Source organism: Camelus ferus, chromosome 35 (assembly GCF_009834535.1).
Source record: "Camelus ferus isolate YT-003-E chromosome 35, BCGSAC_Cfer_1.0, whole genome shotgun sequence".
Classification (NCBI taxonomy): Eukaryota; Metazoa; Chordata; class Mammalia; order Artiodactyla; family Camelidae; genus Camelus; species Camelus ferus.
In genome coordinates this window covers 13,127,893-13,149,769 of record NC_045730.1, presented here as the reverse complement: position 1 = coordinate 13,149,769, position 21,877 = coordinate 13,127,893, and the positions used below count along the sequence as shown (strand labels likewise).

General features: G+C 41.4%; 1 protein-coding gene and 2 pseudogenes across 8 annotated transcripts in view; 2 read left to right on the top strand and 1 right to left on the bottom strand.

The window, feature by feature from the left end:
- ANKRD26 (ankyrin repeat domain 26) overlaps positions 1–15,237 on the top strand; it is a 73,884-nt gene extending 58,647 nt beyond the window's left edge. For 7 of the 8 annotated variants that reach the window (XM_032473637.1, XM_032473638.1, XM_032473639.1 and 4 more), the window contains 5 exons: positions 4,663–4,953; positions 5,528–5,742; positions 7,279–7,507; positions 13,769–13,814; positions 14,967–15,100. In XM_032473637.1, coding sequence (XP_032329528.1) covers positions 4,663–4,953; positions 5,528–5,742; positions 7,279–7,507; positions 13,769–13,814; positions 14,967–15,100 — 915 coding nt within the window. Of the gene's footprint in view, positions 1–4,662; positions 4,954–5,527; positions 5,743–7,278; positions 7,508–13,768; positions 13,815–14,966 lie in introns of all 8 variants that reach the window. The other variant, XM_032473632.1, reaches the window with a different exon arrangement.
- Positions 15,238–15,548: 311 nt separating this feature from the next.
- On the top strand, positions 15,549–16,736 carry LOC102508655 (annotated as a pseudogene).
- A 28-nt stretch (positions 16,737–16,764) lies between these two features.
- On the bottom strand, positions 16,765–21,584 carry LOC102508412 (annotated as a pseudogene).
- Between the last annotated feature and the right edge of the window lie 293 nt (positions 21,585–21,877).

Sequence of the window (21,877 nt, the reverse complement as noted above, 5' to 3'; positions counted from 1 at the left end):
TATTTGGCATTCTTGCTGAAAATCAGTTGACCATAAGTGTGAGGGTTTCTTTTAGATTCTCAGTGATAATGCATTGATCTATATGTCTAGTACCAAGTCAGATTTTATGAGAATTCTTTCCCAGTCATCTTGCATATTACCAGTTGTTTTACATAATAATAGAAAGTCAGTGTAGAGGAATGTCTTTAACTCTACTTCTGTGGAGATTTTCTGCTTGTCGAAGGAGCCTATGGCCAGCTTATGCCTTGCTGACTCTATGACATGACAGAAAGTAGGCTTACAAAGATAAAGTCCATTTCTTTTTTCCCTCTCCGTTCAGACCTTTATTTTCTCACCCAGTGCCTCCCCTTCACTCCAGTTTCCATCAAATCATGGTCACGGGATCTGCTGACTTAATCTGCAATATACTTCATTATGTTGAACTTATTATAATTCATAGACTCATCCATAGATTTCAGCTAGAAGCAAAAGATTAAGTCTGCGCTGTCAGTTTTCCTCTTTGGAAGTCTCTAATCCATCATCTTGCAGTTCACAATTAAATCTTTTTTTTTTTTGAGTAAAGGTAGATTTATTTAGAGAGGTACATACTGCATAAAGTGTAGGCTGTTTCAAAAGGCAAGAGAAAGGCCACAAGTTGTGGGGGTGGGTGCTCAGGTTAAAGTAAAAGTAGATACACACTCCATAGGTAGAGTGAGGGCCGCTTCCAAAGAGGAAGGAATGAGGGAGGAGGCCAATGAAATCCTCTTTTGACTTGGGTCTTGTGTATAACACTGGTGCCAATCTTATTCTTGGCATAGATCCTGCATTCTTAGGAAACACAGCTCCCTGTGTCTGCCTTCTTTTACTTAAAAAGAGAGATGCCTAGCTGTACTCTATAGCTTAATACATAATTAATGGGATAAATATTTCATCCCATCCAAGGAGAAATTTTCAAGAGTACAACTATTAAAAAATCACATACTGTTTAATCAATTTATCAGGAACAGATAACAGGTTAGTAATTTGAATTTCAATATTTCAAATCCAATCTATATGATATGGGAAGCTTTGTGATACAACATAAAGGTGAGACAGTCTTACCTTCCCTTACAAACAAGCTTTAAGTAAGGTAAAGGAAAATTGTATTTAATTTAAATACTGCCAAAGGACACTACATTTGTTTTACTACTGAGAAGGTTAAAAATGATTCCATAGTATTTTACTTTCTCTCTGAGGAAAAGAAAATGAAGATTGAGTGCTAGATTAATAAATTCTCAAAGCTGCCTGTCTCTTTTAGAATTTCAGTTAATTAAAATGAGATAAAAAGTCTGATTTTGGTAATTAAACTATTTCTAGTTGTTTTTCAACTATTAGACTTCAAATCCTGTGTCTCCTTGCTTACCAGCCTTCCTTATCCTCAAACTTGAAGGGAAATTGTAAAGAGGCATATATGCCTATTTGTAAGAAATTGTAATTGAAGGGTACTTTAAAAAAACTTCTTCATCAATAGTTCTTAGGTCTTTCTTTTAGTTATCTGCTTCTTTTCATCAGCATTGTTTGTCATTAATAAGTCAATCTCAACATTTAACCAATTTCTACTGTATTTAAGTTACATTTTTTATTATCTTATTATCATCCACTTTTCTGTTTGTCTGTTTTTCCCCTAACAAACTCCCCAAAGTTCAGTGGCTTACACAAACATTAATTTTGTTCACAATCTACACTTAGGAAAAGTGTGGCCAAGACAGCTGGCCTCTCTTCCTCTCAACTTCAGCTGGGGCAGCTCGAAGGTGGGGGGCTGGAATCACTTGAAGGTTCATCCACTGATGTCTGATGGTTGACGTTGGTGGTTGGCTGCAGCTCTGATGGGGCAGGCAGGTGGACCACCTCCCCTGGAACACCTAAGCTGTCTTTGTGGCCTGAGCTTACCCACATTAGGCTGGGTTCCAGGGTTAAGAGCCAGGCAGAAGCTGAATTGTCATTTCTAACCTAGCCCTGCAGTTCACCCAGTGCCACTTTCACTGTATTCTGTTCTTTAGGAGCAAGTCACTTAAGGTTGGCCATATTCTACCTTTTTTGTGGTATTAATTTTAAAAACTTATGGATACATTTAAAAACCAGCATAATCTACTCACTAGCCACAATGTTTTTTTTTATTGCTTCCGTATAAGAAATACCCTTATCCCTACTCAGTCCCCGAGCAGGTCTCGGTCGCTGTGGTGTTAGGCTTAGGCTCCAGTCTAAGGTCTTACTTTACCTTCTTCATCAGGTCCAGGTGGGGCTGAGGTTCCTGGGAGTGGTTTCTAGAGTACAGCCCCTTGGGTACACTCCTCTCAGTGCTGAGGCTTGAGGATAAGGAGACTGGTTATTTACCGCCACACACCCAACATTCTGCTAAACTGCTAAGGACTCCCTCACTCACAGATGGAAGATGGGAGGCACACTGGTCCGTAGCAGTTCTGAAATGCAGCCTGACGCTGCTGGCTCTTTGATTAGGACTTAGTCCTAACCCTGGGAGGGATTCTCCTTTGCTGCCCTCTCTGAGCTCTTGGTTCTGTCCCTTTCATGAGCAATGACCTGTGTGTTTACAGCTGAGTAGTTCTCTCAAGCCAGCTTCCTCCTTGTAGACCTTCTAAGAAAAACCCAAAGGCCTCTTCTCATTTTGCACTGTCTTGGTCTCTTTCAGTCCAAGCTAGCAGGCAGTGTTTTTGCTACCACAGTTCTCTTTTAAAACTTTGAGTTTCCTGTGAATTTTACTGGGGTTCATGCCATTGGAAAAGCTACCGTCACAAGTCTTTTTGAGGTAAGCGCTTCACCTTAGGCTTCCTGTGAATCTGTTGTGGGATGATACCTTTAAAACTCATGCTTTTAAGATTCTGAAAGGAATTTGAGGCAGCACCTTAAATTTTTACAAGGTCTTAGCAAAGTCTTGGCTTCATCTTTAGACCATGTTTTCCTGGCAGCACCCTAGATTTGATCTTAGCCTAGAAGCCATTTCTCTGTTTAACGATTATGTGACAGTTGGGCACGTGGAGATGCTGTAAATGGGATACAGATATTTGAACCCAGTGAGTCCTGGTTCCTTTATGTTTAATAGTCTTCTTGCTTGTTTGTTTTAGCTTATCTCTCTCATCAGTCTTACTGTTTGGTAGCGAGAGTCCCATTTCCTCCAGTTTCAGTGTCATTTTCTTCCCTGGCCTAGAAGCCTTCACTCTCAGCCCTTCAAGGGCCCTCAGGCTTCCACTAACAGTCAGTCTTATGGAGCCCTTTAGGTTTTTATTCTTACTGTTCTCTACATCTGTTCAGGTTCCTCCTACCTCCAGGTTCAAAGGCATTCCCACATTTTGGGTCCCTTTTTAATGGCTGCACCCCATTTTTAATATCAATATCTGTGCCAGTTATTTATTACTAATAAGTTACATAACAAACCGCCTCAAAACCCGTTGGCTCAAAACAGCATTTGCTTGCTTCACAAATCTGCATTTAGGCAAGGCTCAGTGGAGCCAGCTCATTTCTTCTCCATTTGGCATGAAACAGGATGACTTGCAGGTGGGCACTAGAATCATCTAAAGGCTTGTTCATGCACATGTCTGGAAGTTGGAGCTGGCTTTGGTTAAGGACGTTCGCTGGGGCCATCAGCTGGGGCCATCAGCTGGGACAGCTGCGTGTACAAAGACTCACTAGGTGGCCTGGGCTTCTTCACAGCGTGGTGGCTGGGTTCTAAGGGTGAGCGTCCCTACAGAGTGAAAGTCAGAAGCCATTTAGCCTTAGAAATCACACAGCAGTGCCTCCACATTCTGTCCCTTAGAAACCATGTGCCAAGGCCAGTACATATTTCTGGGGGAGGGAATTTCACAGGAGAAGTGTCAAAAAATTTGTAGACATGTTTTAAAACCACCACATCCACTTGCCTTGTCTTACCAAATAATCATTATATCTTAAGGAAAGTAGTGCTTCCCAAGTCAGTGTCACTGAAATTCCAGCAAGTTTTTTGTTTGTTTGTTTTTGTTGAGTATGTTCTGTTATTTTGTGGAGAGTAACAAAGGATTCCAAGAATTAAGGCTTTTTTTGTTTGTTTAGAAAAATGTATGGATCATCTTTCTAAACCACTACACTAGGAGATGGATTTCTCCTTAACCCTGCAAATTATGGCTCCTTGGAATGCAATTCAAACTAGTATAAAATATTTGTAGTTCAGAGAAAGGTTTATAGCATTAGAATCCTTATTTATAAGATATGTTAATTAAGTCTTATTTTCAAAGTCTTATTTTAGGAGGCATTTATTAACTCACCCCTAAGTGACTCAATATGATCTCCCTAAAACTTCTTCAAAAATCATGGAGTGTTAAGACTTGGGGGAGGAAGGGGTAAGAGACTTTCTACTAAGAGGTGCCTTATGGTCATTTTATATAGGAAAGACATGAAACAATTACAGAAAAATAAGAGTATAAAATCAAGTACAAATGTATAACAAAGATGGTGACAGTGAAGAATATATTTTTGTGACTCTTGGTGGTTTGAACTTTTTTCTTGATTTTCTGAGTAATTCAAGTTTCTCCATTCCATAATGTCAATACCATTCTATTGGAACTGAATTTATTTCAACATTTGGTACTGGTTTTGAGTTAGGCTGTTCTCAGTCTACTAACCTCATTACCAAACCATTTTATCTTCTTCCTGCAGATTGTTGATCTTACAGCAAAACTGGAATCTGCATCTTCAAAATACCTCCATCTGGAGGTAGAAAATCAACTTCTTCAACAGGAGTTATTATCTATGAAATCGATGCAAAAGAAATGTGAAAAACTAGAGAAGAATAAAAAGAAGTTGGAAGAAGAAGTAGTGAACCTCAAAAGTCACCTAGAAATGAATATAGTGGAACACAGTCAAGTAGAGCAGTACAAACGGGAGATTGAAGAGCGAGCAAGACAGGATGTAGTAGAAAAATTAAAAGAAGTCAACCTGTTTTTACAGGTGAACAAATTGATCTGTATTGTGCTCTAACTGACTTCGCTGCGAATTACAGTTCGGATGTATACATTCTATGTGCTTCCTCTAGTTCCCATATAGCAGTTTGTTTTTGTAGATTTCTGGAAGGAAGTCTGCATTTGTTACTCCCTTTAAATATTTCAGTTTCCATCATTACTATCACTAAATTGATCTTTCAGAACAGTTCTCACTAGAGAATCATTTTAAGACCAATTGGTATAAATCAAGACTACTAGGAGGAAAAGAAAATATTGTGATTTAAATATTGTACCACACTCTTGGATTACTCTTATGTTGTATTGTTCAATTTTTGAAATTTTAAATTGGTCCTGTTATTCTTTGAATTATCACATGATAAGAATGAATCAACTTTAATTTTATAATTCAGATTTAATTCAGTTGACATTGATAAGGATTTTAAAGTTCAGCTTTTTTTTTTTTTTTTTTAAACATTTAAAATTGCTCTCTGAATCATTGACTCAAAACTAAAGGGAACTAATTTACTGTAATTACTCAGGTTATAATTACTTTTAAAATGTATTCTTTTAATTTGCTTTAGATGCAAGCAGCATCTCAAGAAAACTTAGAGCAGTTAAGAGAGACTAATAATGCTTCAATAAGAAGTCAAATGGAACTCAGAATTAAAGATCTGGAAGCTGAACTCTCCAAAATGAAAACTTTTCAAGAAGAAAATAAAGCAGAATTGGGAAAATACAAGCAACTCTACCTAGAAGAACTAAAAGTTAGAAAGTCATTGGCAAATAAACTAAACAAGTAAGTCAAAACATAGAATCATAGAAAATAAATTTAGCTCATTCATTTGCCTCTAAAGCATAATTTTGGGAAATGATGTTAGTAAATGAACTCTCCTTTAAAATGTTAGTCCAGGGCAGTTTGCATCTCCCTGCCTTTTGTTGGTTTCACATGACTTTATTTTTTGTATTTTCATATATTTCACCTGATCTAGTCTTTAAGCTAGGGGTTTTGCAAACTTTGTAATTTAGACAGCAATATTATTATAAAAATTTCTTGTTGGAATTTCCATAAGTAAAAATATTAATGGGTTTAAAATTAACTATTTTTTTGAAGAGTACAACTTAAACCCAAGGGGTCCCATCCTGGTGTTTGGTGAATGTACTTTCTTGATTGTGATCTTTGGTATCACCACAAGAAGGCGCCCTGAGACAAACTATTGTATCCGTCTAAGTTTGTCTCCTCTATGTAAAGGCATGCTTGGGAAATAGGGGGAAATTAACCTAGGGGTGAAGGGCAGTATAATAGTTCACAAAGTGGCTAAAAAGAATATGGCGGCCTGCCTGAGGGGGTATGTGGAAGGCAGAAAGGGCAGGTCCCACCTTTGGTGCCTGAGTAACAGTGTTAGAAGCTACAGGTTTCCCCGCTATCCAAAAGTAGAGTGTTCCTATGAAACCTTTCAGAAGCCCAAGCAGCATAAAGCAAAGAGGCAGTTACCCTTAGGACACATCTTGCTGGTGGATGCATAAAACAAATAAAGCACAGATGCTCACAGACACAGTCCAAAGTCACGGCGGTGTGATGCTGAGATGCTGAGTGTGGTTCTGGGGAGGGAGCTCGGTGGGGCCCGTCTCCCTGCTCGGGGTGCATGATGCCTCTAATGGCTCTGGCTAAAACAAACACACAGCACCATTCTGACTTTTTGCCTTTTTTTCATAAAGGTGAAAATCCATTTCAGATTTTTTTTTGTTATGGAAAAAAGGTGCTGATGTAGGCCTCTGGTAAAAGCAAAGTAACACAAAGTGAACTTTGGGAAAGTGGGGGACACTTGAAATTGCCCCTGGCACTGTCCTTTTTTCCATCACCAACTCTGCCTCTGGTTCCCCCCAGAGGTGATGGCTCTAACCTGTTCCTCAGTGCCACATGCTTAATTTCTCCAAGGTAATGAGTGAAAAGTGTATATAAAGGTGGTGAAAGCAAATGTTTGAAAATGGCTTTGACGGATGGTTTATTTTTTATCTCTAAACTGGTTTACTGAGGGTAAATATGTCAAGATGCAGCTGGTGCAGAAGGCAGGGGGGGTCCCCTGTTGAGGTGTCTCCATCTCTGAGTCTCCCCACTTTGAAGTACTTGTTAGCTTAGGACCCCCCCCCAGGCACATACGTCCTTCTGTAGGACAGTTTTAAACTGTAATTGTTTATAGTAGCTCTGCTCTGATGTATTTTCAGTGTCAAACAGTTAAATGGGACAATCCATTTACTATTATGGAAACTTAAAAATGTACATCACTTAGGAAAAAATGAAATGAATGCAGTTCTTGTTTTGCAATCCTCACAGGGCTAATGAGAGGCTGGCTGAGATTAGTACTAAACTTCTGGTGGAGAAACAGCAGAACAAATCTTTACTCAGCACTCTTCATATGAGGCCAGTCCTCGAGCCGCCTTGTGTTGGAAACTTTAGTAATAGTTTAGTGCTCAATAGAAGTCTTACTCCAAGAGAAAACTTAATGATTTCTACCTCAAGTCTACGCCCTTCAGATAACAGCATGGAGACTTACTTGGCCAAGGTTAGTTATATTATCTTTTTTTCCCTTGGGTTTCAGATTTCTGATATAATTCTTATTTTTAATTTGGTGAAATTCTGAGTTGTTTATTTGACTCATGCACACTAAGTGAAAGCCATAATTTTGCGAATAAACAAAGGAGACGGAAATTTTATAAATTTTTTAAGTCCCTGGATTTCTCATTTTCAAGAGATACCTGTCATTAAGTTTATTCAATAAACGCAACTAAACTGACAAATTTTAAATTTCTTTAAAAGTTGCATTTAAATTCTATTTTAGAAATTAAATATTATTACCTAATAACCAGAGATATACTCTCCGATGTTTAGCTTAGTTTCTGATTGATTCCAGTTTGGCATTGGTTCATAGTAATTTTCAAGTTTTGCTGTACCCTGGTTTTTCTACCCCTAAGCATATGTGTATGATTGAAATCCAGATACTTAATCACATACAGATGTTTTTTATTTAAAGGAATCCAAGATAAATTCTTTTTATGAATTCAATAAACTTGTAACACTAAAAACATTAAGTTCTGTTTTTAAGTTTAAAATTTTTATGATTTTCTTCTGTAAGAATACATCCTTAATTGCTATTTTACTTACAGCATTTTTATTTTAATTGTTATAAAATGTCTTACTGAGCAATTGTAGAACATTTCTAAATACGTAGTCAAGTAAAGCAAATATTTAAATTTTTAAGATGAAGTTCACTTATGTCTCTGTCTTGCCCTCACCTGTAGAAATACCGATGTGGCAATGATAGGGAGCCTTTAAATTACAACTAGTTTTCATTGTGTATCATTGTTGTTAAAACAGCCATTTAAATCAGTGCATGTTGGTTTATGGTTTGATGGTGTTTTCTTGATCTGCTTATGCAGAGAAAGGTAGCATGGGCCCTTGTTAAGTGAGGGCTCAACCTGTTTTTTCTCACTTGGCTTCATGTCATAATAAAATAAAAAATAAATAGAAGAAAAAAGCTCAGGTTTCTGAGTGTTGCAGCTAAGTTGGGCCTAAGTGCTTCAGAGTTGTGAGACTGGACTTCATGGTGCAGAAAGAAAATGCATGGCCAACCCTTCTGTCAGTTGCTAAGAGTGATGCAAACTTGAAATGTTCTCACTAGTTGTCACCAAAAATATCAGTCAGTGTATCATTTTACAAGATGACAGTGAAAGTGTGTGAATACAAAAGCAAATGCAAGAGAAAATTCCTGAGAACATTTTTTCCTTTAACTTTTTTGGAGGAAAGAGCTGTTTATTTTTTAGTACTTCTAGATAAATTGAAAAATAGTTTATTTTAAATTCAGTGCTGTAGTTCCAAGGTACACATAGTTCTTCTGTGGGGCCTTGGGGCCAAATCATGCTAGATTTAGCAAGGGAGATTAAAAAGCACTTCTCTATCCACATGCAAAGACACGTCTTCATCATCACTACAGAGCACCTCACAAGAGTTATTATACAGTTACTGTTTACAGAATTCTTAGGCTTACAGAAAGAAAATGCCTTCTAGAATTGTTAGGGATGCAATTATTTCTGCTAGGAAAACATAAAATAGTGCTATGAGAGCTGTGAACATACTGTTTAAAATGACAGGAAGGGATGGGTTTTGGGATGGGGCTTTACGAAACAACAGACTTATAAAGCTTTTCAGCTGTGATTCTAGAAAGTAAAATGTTAAAAATGGCTTTGGGATTGAATTTATCATTCTCCTTTATTTGCAAGATTTTAACATTTTGGACTGTCCCTACTGTGAAGTTCTAGCTTACTCAGCCTTTTTTTCTAATTTGATGGAAAATACTTATAATAAATTATTGCTCTAAGTCTGTGATTTCAGTCGTGCTGGTTGTCGAAGCAAGTTTTTTCCATGTTCATAACACCTGGATTTATCACCTCTCTCACCACTATGTGAAGTACAGCCTTGTTGCTTGACACCATTGTAGTGGTAGCAGATGACCCCATATCTGTTTTGCTAATGTTTACCCTCATTTCACATTCTAATTTATTTCTGGGATGTTTTGTCCTATATGTCAGAAGTAATTTTACAGTTTTACTCAGTCATATTATTTAGTTATATTAGTATAAAATACAAAAAGTTACAATTAGCCTGAGCAGTTACATCACTGTTAGATTTTCTTGCATATAGAATTTTTTTCTAAAAACTGAAAACTTAAAAATTGATTCCAGACAACTTTATACAGATAAAATTTCTCTATTTTCAAGATTTATGCTCAAGAGCTTTTAAGTATCTGTGTGCTAACACAATGCATGGCTACAAACAGTTAACAAATGTCATTCAAATCTATTTTAAATATGAAGATTAAATTTTACACTGATTGATTTTGGACTTTTGGTGTGTTACTGACACTTTTGAACATTTTCTAATTTATTTAAGTAATTTTTAAATTTCTCAAATGTCCATTCAGTTTAGCAACTCTTTTTCAAAATGGGATTATACCAGTGCACCAGAGCTAAAACGATTAATATTCCTAAGACTTTTTAACTTTTTACATGACACAGCACATGTCTCAGCAGAATCTGGTCATGTTTCTTTTAAAAGTAGCCTTCCAAGACAGGGCACATCCACTCTGAATTTTAATTCTAATCAAACTATCACAGTAGTTAAGAACATTTCTCAAAAGGCAGAGGCAGAGTTCAGTAACCTTGTTTCTGGTATCAGTTCTCTGCTCTGTGGACTCCCTCCTGCCCTCATTTCATTTTGTCTGAATGGACAAATGAGGAGGCATTTTATCTTTTGAAAGATAATCGCTCAACTTTTTCCAGTTCTTTTTCTTTCATTCGCTTTTTTGAATGTACTTAATTTTTCAGCTCCTCGATCAACAAATTCTTTCTCATTTCTTTTCTCTCCAGCCAAGTACATGTGTTTACTATTTACAAACTGACAAGTGTCATTTCCTTCATACATTAACCTATTTACAATTGGGTAATGAATCAAAGTGGTTTAAATGGCTTGATTGTATTACATTTCCATAGTTGTACTTATTTTTATAACACTTAAAATAAGAATGATACCAAATTTTAACTTAAAAGTATCAATAATCTGAAAATATATTAACTTTGGAAATGAACATGTGTGTGTACATGTGTGGTGAATGTATTTTTATCAAACTGACCTCAGAAAGAGAGGACAACATTATTTGCCAGCCTGTGAGCTCATTTTTTTTTTTAATGGAGGTACTGGGGATTGACCCCAGGCCTCGTGCATGCTCAGCATGCATTCTACCACTAAGCTACACCCTCCCCCACTGTGATCTCAAATATAATTGAATGGTAATACATTATGGTTGAATGAATGAACATTTATCTGTATTTGTTGTGTTTTGTATTGTCATTGGCTTCATTATGTTTCTCTAAAATGTTCCTTTCAACTTTTCCCTGCTTTAAAGTGGGGTTGTTTTGAACAATGTGCACTAATCACAAAGTCAGGGAAGAAAGACACGTTTCTCCAGGTGTGGTCTGGCCATCTTCCTTGTTGGAACTGTGGTGGGGAAGGTGGCAAATGACACTTCTTTTCCCCTCCAGAGTTCAGAACCTAGGAGTCAGGCAGTCCTGAGTCAGTGAGGTCCTAAAGCATCCGAAAGAATTGGAGGATGTGCTTTAGATGTGCAGCCACAGTGGGGTCTGAATCCTTCATCCCAACAAGGTGCTTCAGGCAGGCTGAGGGTAAGAAGCAGGTGCCTGACCCCCACCCAGGGCTCTGCCAACTGCAGACCCCAGTTCACCAGGCTGTGGGCAGACACAGGTTTCCAAGGAGGAGATTCAGAACCAAGGAGGCACTTCTTAGTTCCTTCTCCCAGATTCAGCAGTTAGGGGAGGGCAAAGGGAGTGATAGTCCTCACGTGGAAGCTTGAGCCCAAAGAAATGAAGTTCGCCTGTAAATTCTGACCAGATTTAAATTATAATTGAGATTAAGCTCTTGTCTTTTGTACACACCAACTAATGATGAGAGATTGGATAGAGGTATGCTAGAGGATAAAGAGAAATCTGTTTTGTGTTTTAAATTTTGCTAGAAATAACCCACAAAATAACTTAAATTTGTTTGTTGACTGATTCTGGTAAACTGAGTTTTATTTGGAGGAAACGAATATTCTTTTAAGGAAGAATCTCCTCAATTTCAGCTTTCTTGATTCAACTTAACATTTTTCTCATTCAAGTTCCCTCTCCTGTGGTTGAAAAATTTTGTGCTTTATAAACTGAGTATAGTGACTGCTACTAATAGGAGTCATGATACTGAACTTTGGTCCCTTTATTCTTGTCCATGCCTTTAAAATGTGTATTTTGGTTATAAAGCTACTATTTCATGTCTCATGCCTCAAACATTATTGAGCTACATGACAAAGTTTTATATATTCATTTTCTCTCAGTTATAGTTAAACTTTTATGTGTTTTCCCTTAATATGAGGAAAGTAGCTGGCATCGAACTCTAGACTAAGAAGACCATTGGCTCTGTGACCTCAGGAAAGCTAGTCTCTCTGAACCTGTTGCCTTTTGTGTAAAATTAGAGACTTTGACTAAATCAATGATTTTCATACCTTAAAATTTTTTTTTCAAAGAAAGACAATTGAAACAGTTTTATTCAAAGAAAAGAACCTTTTCAGAAAACATTTTTCCCCCCATGAAACTGTATTATATAAAACAGAGACAAGTAGAGCTGTTGAGGTAAAGGAACAATGGAGACTCTGAAGCTGTGACTTCTCTGTCCCTCAATCCTGCAGTGTCCCCAGTGGGACCTTCCATTTCTATGGGACATAGTCTGCAAACTGCCAGTTATGAGAGAATCCTCCTAATTAAAAATCATTAGAATTAAAACTTGCTGATACATTGTCTTCCTGTGTATAATTTTCTCACCTTTCTATGTTTTTGTTAAATGGAAAAGTTTAAGTAAAACTGCAGATGCATTCTCCTTATTAATGTTGGACTTCAGACTACTTCCACCATTGGGACATAGTCCTCACCTAGAAATAAACATAAAGGTCCAAGAAGTACCTATTTAGGAAAAGAGCTTTGTGGGGGAAAAGATAGTAATCTTACATTCAACTCATATAAAAATGTGATCTACATTTTGCATAGTGTTTATTAATGGTTATATGAAATTACTTCAGTAAAGGCTTCTCCCTTCATCTGTTAGGAGTTATTCACTTCACAAGACCTGTCTGGTACTGTTGTCATATTATTCATTGTATAAGGCCTCTCTAGAATGCTCTTGTCAGAAAAGTGTTAATGGAAAACAGTCCAAAATACTGGGAAATGTTAGCCAAAAATTTTGTCTTTGCATCCCAAATTTACAGAGGCCTTGACTATCATGTTATTGTTATCACCACAGTGTTTGTTCTGTTAAGTATACTATTTTAGACTCTGTTTGGTAAGAAGATACCTTTTATAAGAAAATTTTTAAAAGAACACTCTAGATGGGGACACTTGTAGTTTGAAATGTCCCCCACACATTTCATAATGAAGTAGGTAACTGTAATTGGTCAAGTTTCAAAAAGTTGGCCCTAACTTCTAGAATGGAAACGAAGTTATAGGTAAAGGATTATGTATTGTTTTCCTTGTTTCTAACTCTAGAAAGTCGGGAATCAAAAACCAAGTTTGAAAACTGGTGCTAGCCTCTCTTTTCCCTTTCTTCAAGCAGATTTTCTGAAGTAAATGTTTTAGTCATGTAAAGAGAGAAAAATACATTGTTTAATTTTTTGCCAGTAGAATTTTCACATGACATTACAAGAGATCCACTTTCTTCATTTTATGTATTTAAGATTCTGTGCTGAAAAAATTATTAGCATAGAACAGACCTTAAAATTTTAGTTTTATAAAAGCACAAGAATGGACAGCTCATTTTAGGGAAAAATCCATTAAAGTAAAAAAACTTTTATAAAGGGCACTTTTTCTAAGAATTGCAAAGTAATGCATTCAGTGTAAATATGATTTGAATTGCTTAAACTTTTTTTTACCATTAAGATCAAATATCACCCTCTGAAATTATGTGTATTCAATAAGCCAATATTTATTGTACTTTTCATCAGATGAATCTACATAGCATTACATATATATGTTCTCAATGATCTAAAATCAAAATAAGTAGGAATTTATTTTATTTTATTCATGTGATTATTTTTCTATTTAAGCAATCCCCAAGTTAGGTCTAGTCTCTAAAAGTATTATTTAAAGGCCATATTTCATAAGCTAGCTCTCATTCCTGTGATAATGTCTCTTGTTTAACTTAAACATTATAAATAATATTTGACTTATTTCAGATGCGGGAGGAGTTGGAAAAGAATATAACTAGAGAACTAGAAGAAGGTATGTTGTGAAAATTTATGAGTCAAATTTAGACATTGATTTCTGAAATAAACTGTAAATAGTAAGTGGTATCTATTTCCATTGTTTGAATAACAGATCTATGTTAAATTTTTTTCTTATATGTATCTAATGAAAAATGTGAAAGCTTATCCACTCATAATGAAATATATACTTAATTCCTCATTTCTTCATCATGATCCATAGCTTTAAAAAAGAAGTCTGTGTTCTCTACTTCTGGCTGTACCCTTCCTCTCCTGCTGTCCCCGTGAGCCTGTCACCTGCACACAGACCTGTTCTCAAAAGCATGGAGGTCATCAGCTTCTCAAGCTACTGGTAGTGACTGAGGCCAAAGACCCCAGACTCAAGCAATCACAGTTCATGTGGCTGTCACCTGGTGGATGACAATTAAATTTCCTGTCATTGACTTTGTCACTGGTTAACATTTTGCCCTCAGGAAAAAATCCAAATTCCTTAGCTTGGGAGAAAAACACCCACATCAGTTTGGCTCCTGCCAAAGTGTTCAGCCGCGTCTCTTTCCTCCCCTGCTCCGCCCTTTGCTCCAGCGTCTGGTCAGACTGCGTCCAGCTCCGCGGGTGCCCTTCCTGCCTCTGCTCTGTGTGTTTGCTTCTTGCCTTTCCCTCCCGCACTTTCTCCCCCTCCTTCAGGTTTCTGCTTACATATCATGGCCACCAAAGAGCGGACAGTATTGACACAAAGCTGGACGTCCCTTCTGAGTGTTCCACCTGTGCCCTCTTTTATACCTGTCATGGCATTTATGACTCTGTACGGAAATTGCCTGTTCATCTATTTTTCCAATTTATGGTACATGATTTTCCAGGGTGGACTGTGTCATCTTCATCTTGTGATTCCAGTGCTTGTCACAGTGCCTTAGCACATGGTTGCTGAGTAAATGAATGAAGAATGAGAAAACCAGGAGCTCTGATCCTTAGCCACAAAAGCAGTTAATTCAACGTGCAACCATGGGCAAAGTCTAGAGTAGTAATCTTGTGTTTTGTGTTGTAGTTGTATGTAGATACTTTTCATTCTCCTTAATACTTAGAAAGGTCTCACCTTTTGTTTTAAACTAACTTATATTTTGTTACCTATGAAATATTTTAGATAAAGAATCTAATTATTTCATTTTCTTTCCAGCTGCTGCTGAATTTGAATCTGGATCCTATGGAGCTCTTCTAGGATCTACGGATGACTCAAATCTAAATCAAGATCTGGTTTTGAAAGCACGTCAAGAGTATGTGCAGATTTTGAAGAAAAAGTATATGGTCTAAAAAGTAAATACTAAAAATTTATCTGCTGGGCTGTTTGTCTGTAACATTTAAGTTATTTCCCATTAAGTAAGACATTGACAATGTTTATTAAAGGAAAATATTTTTGTATTATATGTGCATGATTAAATTTATTTAGTATTTTAAACTACATTTCTCTGCATCTCATTAACTTTTAAGTGGATTTTGGGAATAAAACCCAGCACTATTGAGATTACATACTCAAACTGAGCCCAGATCTCAGCTGTTTAGGCAACACCCAACCACCAAACTTGTCATTAATATTTGAAAAGACTATGACTTCAGTCAAGTGGTAGATTTTAACCCTGGCAATGTGGCCTTTTAAGACGCCAAACTATTTTGTTACCTTTACAAGGAGGAGTGTATGCTGTCCTCCCAGGTTTGTGTATGGTTCAAAGACACTTTAAGACTTACATGTGAGAGGGGCAGCATGGGGCAGCCAGGCTTCTCGCGCACGGGACTGTGGCTGAGTAGGGAGGGCCATGAACCGATGCATTTTGGAGCCCCGGCCCCTGGGGAAGCGGTGGCTGGTGAGTGGAATTGGGGACGGCGTAGGGGCTCCCAGGTCCTAGCTCCAGTTTTGCCATTGTTTCCTTGGCAAAATCCCCCCAGTTTCTTGTCTCAGTTTTCTTATCTAGAAATGGGTCTAGTGCTTCAGTGGGTTTCCAAACATCCAGGAACTCCGTTCCTACACTGGGGCACCCTCCCATTCCACCCTGCTGGGCCCCAATTTCCATTTGGCCCTCTGGAGTTTCCGAGGTTTCCTGGCCTGCTCTTGGAGCCCCTAACACACTCCGGCCCAGCTTTCCATTTACTTTCCTCGGCTTTGGGCCCCAGAGGCCGCTGTGAGATAGAGGATGGGTAGAGTTACTGGGCTTCAGTTTCCCCAGTGCCACCCGCAGGTGGTCGGGCTGGGGAACACTGGAATGCCTGGCATGCGGCACAGCATGGGCATGGCAGTGCTGGGGCAGCTGGTGCGGCGGCTGGGTGTGGTGGAGAGTCGGGCGCGTGACCGGCACTGTGCCACCGACCTCCCCCTGGCCTCACTCAGTGATGCCTAGCTGGTCCTCCTCTGGCCACGGCAGCTCATGAACATCAACGGGCACAGGGCCGCGGAGCTGTTCAGGCTGACTGCTGAGGAGGTCTACCTGGTCCATGATGAGCTGGACAAGCCGCTGGGGAAACAGGCTCTGAAGTTGGGAGGAAGTGCCAGGGGCCACAATGGAGCCCGTTCCTGTATTAGCTGTCTCAACTCCAATGTGAGTCTGCCCCTCTGTCCGGCACTGAGTTGAGTGGGCCGGTACAGGGCCCCCAACAATCCTCATCAAAGCTCCCTTGGGCCCCTCTGGCTCCCCAACAGGCAATGGCATGGCTGCGGGTGGGCATCGGGCGCCCGACACACCCAGATGCAGTGCAGGCCCATGTGCTGGGCCGCTTCTCCCCAGCTGAGCAGGAGCTGCTGCCTCCACTGCTGGAGCGCACCGCTGACCTGCTCCTGGACCACATCTGCTAGAGGAGCCAGGGGCCTTCATTGGGCCCCCTGATGCCAGTGGACCCAGCTGCCTGCCTGCCTGTTGTGCCCACATGCCCAGCCACATCCACAGACGTGCCGCGCTGACCTGTCATATCTGTTTTTATATAACTCTTCTCTGGGCTGCCCCCAGGCCACCTGTGGACTGAAGGGAGCAACTATAGCGGGAGCGGTCCATTTCTAGGAGAGGAGGTTGGTCTCTCTGTGTCCTACTTAGAAAGTAGGGAAACTTCAGGAAGACTAAACTTTTTGAACCTTTTTGGAGAACCAGAGGTGTGAATCTGTAAAATTAAAGGTACCCACTTGGAAGCAGAGGCCTCCTCAGGGCGTTCCCACCTCCCCCTGCCTCTGGAGGAAGGGCCCACAGGGTCTAGCAAGCCCCTCTCCCAGGGGATGTGTGGGCATGTCTTAGCCCACTGAGGTCTTGGCACACCTTTCTTCAGCCCATTTTATGAATGGGAAAATGGAGGCTTAGAGAGGTCCAGCCACATCCCCAAGGCCACACAGCCACAGCATGGTAGAGCCATGATCTGCACCCAGGGTTGCCATCTTGCTGTCCCTGGGGCCCCTGGCACCCTCATCTCAAGGCTGCCATGTGCCTATAAGTTTCCCACATGGGTGGTGTGTGAGAGCAGCCTGAGGTCCTCAGGGTTGGGTGGGATGTGGATCCATCGAGGCACCAGGCCCAGGTCCCCAAGCTGGTAGGGTGTGATGCTGGACAGCTGCTGCAGCAGAGACCCGGTCTTGAGTGGCTGGGTCCTGGACTGTCTGCGGAGGGAGGGTGGTGTCATCACCTCCATTTCACAGATGAAGGAGCTGAGATTCAGAGAGGCTCTGGGGATCCGGATTTCCAGCCCAGGCTCAGCTGAGGACAGCCCTTGGACGAGTCCCACAGCTGCTTCCTCTGAAGTCACACAGGGTCACTCACTCACCTCTCCTTGTGCGGGCCACAGGGCTGGCTCCCCCGATGGGAACACCCAGCCATCTGGGGCTCAGGACCGTGGCTGAGCTGAGCATCACCAGCAGCTGCTGCAACATCTCCTTGCACTGCAGCTGGAACACTACATCAAAGTCACCATCCTCTTTGTCTGGCTGCATCTGCTGGTAGGGGTGGGCGCATGGGGCCAGGTCCTTAAGTCAGGCCCCAGCACCCACCTCTGGGAGACCCTAACCCCAGTGCCTGTTTTCTCAAAGTGTTTGCTGGCTATGGTGGGATACCCATTCTCCTAATGAGAAAACTGAGGGCCTCAGAGGACTCCATCCAGCTCCTTTGAGACTTCGAAGGGACCCCTGAAGTACAGAATCAGAAAAAGACAGACTTGCCAGGAGTCTCTCAGGGGAAGCTGGGGCCTCGGGCCTGGCCGTCTCTGAGTGGCCCAGTTACCTCTGAGCAGTTTCTGTCCTTGGCTCACCCCCACCTGCCCTCCGCTTGCACCCCCTTCCAGTTCACCTGCATAACGTCCCGGAGGAAGGAGGTGGCCTGGGCCAGGGCCTTCTCCAGGCTTGCCCGAACCTTCTGCTCTTCTGCCAGCTGCTGCTGTAGCCGCCGCACCTCGGCCTGCTGCTGCTCCAGCTGTAGGTTCAGCTGGTCTTTCTGGCTCCTGGGCCCGGGACCAGGACAAGTCAGCCACCTCCCTGTTCTAGGGTGATGGGCCCTGCCTTTTCTCTCCAGCCCACAGGGGCCCTCACTAGCCCCAGACCTCAGCCTGTTTGACAGATGAAGCCTCAAGGCCCCTCCAGAGAGGGGAAGTCGCTGGCCCGTGTTGTGCGGCCGTGAAGGGATGGGTTCCCACCTGCTCCCACCGCTCTCCCTTCCGCAGGCCGCGCCTCAGTGCCTGGTTGTCCTTCTGCAGCTGCAGGAGGCCCTGCTCCTGTTGGCTCAGCAGGAGGCGCAGCCGCTCGGCCTCTGCAGCCGCTCGGCCTCCGCCGTGCCCTGCTGCTGCTCGTGGCAGTTCTCCGTCAGCATGAGGATGATCTGCAGTGTGGCAGGTTGGCCGTGGCCTGGGCTTGCCATCGACCCTCAGCCAGCCCCATTCTGCCAGCTCTGGACTCAGTGAGGGCTCGCCCCGCTGGACAGAGAGGCCAGCCAAGGCCCTGGGAACCCAGCGTCTCTCTAGCAGCAGCTGGGTCCCCAGAGTTGGGTCCCACGTCAACCAGTTATGGGGGCTTTAGACCAAATATAAACCAGAGATGTGGCCAGAGCCCCCACAGGGAGGGCCCCATCCCCTTGCTGCTGCCTCCCTCGTGATTCTTTTTTTTTTTTTTAACTAACATGATGGTTTTTAATGGGAACCAGAGGTATGGTTACAATTACATAGTCTGACACAAAAAACCCGTGGGTGATCAGGAGTTGGAAGGTTACAAAATAATGAGGGTAACACTGGGTACAGGAAGAAGAGCTGCTCCAGAACGTCAGGAGCCAGGCTAGTGAGGCCTCTCCCTGCGATCCTGTCTGTGCTCACCCCTGGAGTCCATCTTGCCAGCCTCCCTCGTGATTCTGATCCACCCCTGCTGGACTGTATTTGCCTCAAGGGCAGGGCCGCTAGGGTTCCCTCCTGCCTTCGGTGCCAAACACCCCGTGATGAGGGCCTAGAGGGCACACCTTCTGGTGGCCTTTGCTGTGCCTGGCCATGACCTTCCGGGAGTTCTCAAGCAGCCCCAGCTGTTTGCACAAGTTGTCCTGGGTGCCCCTGAGCCGCTCATCCTCCTGCAGCAGCTGCATGCCTTGCTGTGATACCCTGGCCAGCTGTAGGGTCACCGTGTTGTTCTCCACGATGGCCCGCTTCGTCGTGTCCCACATCTGGTTCGTGGCCAGCTTGTGGAACTCGGAAGCCACCAAGTTCACACACTAGATGATCTCCTCCCTCAGTCTAATCCGGGTGGGTGGGAGTGGGGGGGTGGGGGTGGGCGCAGGCCTCAGGCACCCCCTGCCTATGTGAAGGTCTCCAGAGCACCGAGGGCCTTTTTATGCTCTATCTCCCAAGGGCCGGGGGCACAGTCAGGAGGTTTTTACTGTAGATCCTTTGTACCTTTGGAATTTTGGACAATATCAATGTATTGTTGCCTATTAAATAAATATAATTTAAGCCACAAAAAGTGGCAAAGGAAAAAAAAAAGACTTACATGTGAGACAGCGTGCTTCAACTACCCATTATTAAAGGCAAGTTTTAACCTCCTGTAGAGAGGAAAAGGTATGTACTGAGCCTATGCAAATTAGCTTAACTTTCCTGACTATGAATTGGCCCATAAATATAAATGAGTCTGTGTTTCTGTAAATAGAGGCTTAAAGGGATATTTCAAGTCCTAGTTTCAGGAGGATAAAAAAAAAGTCAACTAGGGAATTAAAAAATTTTTAAAAACTACATTTATCTAATATTCCTTAGAAGGAACTATTATAAGCTAACTTTGGATAATACTTGGAAATTTTGGATACAGCTGGAATTGAATTCAATTTATTACTTAGTTAACTATGATAAACTGCCTGCACGGCTTGAACCAAGAGTACAGGGACAGCATGTTCTTCCCAATAGGAACAAAACTAAACAAAAACAACTCTCCTGAATCTTTAAAATTATGTTCACTGTGATTTTAGTCTAGTTGGTTACTCCCCAGATGAGTTGTGACTGGTAGATTTCTAGCTGTTCTAGAATTTTTCCTAATTCTGTCAGGTTTACTTCACGAAAGTACTGAGGAATAGGGTTGTTTTGTTTTGTTTTGTTTGGGGTGGGGTTAAAGGTAAGCTTTGGAGCATCACAAACTGAGATTAAGATGATATGATTATATCTAAGGTTATTTTTGCTTCTGCCATGTTGAGGGCCACATCACCCCAGAGAACACAGAGCCTAAATGACCCTTGTATGGGTGTATTTCTGTAGGGCTCTTCCTTTGCTTAGACAGTATATATTCACTATGCCAACTTCAGATTTGTAACTTGGACCAATTTAGAACACCAGGAGGCCTCTTCATCAACAAAACTGTCACTACAATATTTAGCCAAGGACAGTCTAAATGTCCTGGCACTGCTCATGTGTGCTGAACTAGTGAACCAATTTCCAGCAAACATATGCTTTACCAGCACTTCGTCTAATTTACAGAGCTGTCCATCAACCTGTTCATCTAGCCATTCAGTATCTGAGTGCCTCTTATGTGTTAGGCACTGAGTATGCCCTGGTGAGGTAAAATCTCTATATTCTCAGAGTTTACAATCTAGTTCGACTTCTTTCCTCTTCCTTACCTCCTCAATACAGATTCCAAACATTATTGGTGCTAGAGTCACAATCTTAAGGCTGCAAAAATTCCGTTGGAAACGCTGGGTCTACACATTTTCCTGATCACTTTTAGGTGACTGAGCCAAGAAGAATCCCATGAGTTTACTTATTGAGGAAACTTGCCACGGTAGAAAGACAGAGTATTGGCTTTGGAATCTAGGTGGCTATAGTCTTTATCCTGACTTTCTTGTGAGGCCATGGAGAATTATTTTGGCTCTGGGAGCTTTGTTTTACTCGTCTGTGAAAGAGATAATGATAACCGTCCTGCAGGGTGGTTGTGTGGCATAATGCCTGCAAGATAAAACACTTTCTACAGAACCTGGTTGGTGATCATAGAAAATAGATATACTTTTAAAAACATCTCCATGTGAGATTTAAAGAGAAAAAGACTTAAGAAAAAACTTCTCCTACAGTTGTGTGTTAAGGACCACAGTGTGCTACAAAAAACACTAAGTCACGAGACAATTTTTAGTTTCCTATTCTATCACAAAATTACATGACTTTCATTAGGTACCTTCCCCCTGTGAATCTTTCCTCATTTGTAACTGCGAAAAGATTAGCCAAGGGTCCCGAGCGTATAAATCAACTCTTACACAGGTTAACTGTTAGCCTTACTCAGCTAATTGTAAGAACTACCAGGGCGTTCTAGTTTTACCCGAGCACTCATGGTTATTAACACACCACGAAACCAGCTTTTGAAAATGTCAGTAATGCTGTTTATTCACAACTAAAGTCAGACCTACGAGGCTAAGAGCGCTGAGGTGATTTCATGAAATCAAGAGTGGCCAATAGGCACAAATAAACTCTGGTTTCACCCTTTCTTTGGAGGTCAACTGGCAGGTAAACCGATTGAGCCCTCACCTTATTCAGACCAGAAACATTCAACCCTCCCCAGCGCCCCGGGCACTCGGCCCTCCCGCCCAGATCCGCCCAGACGCTCGTCTTAGCACGCCCCGGGCA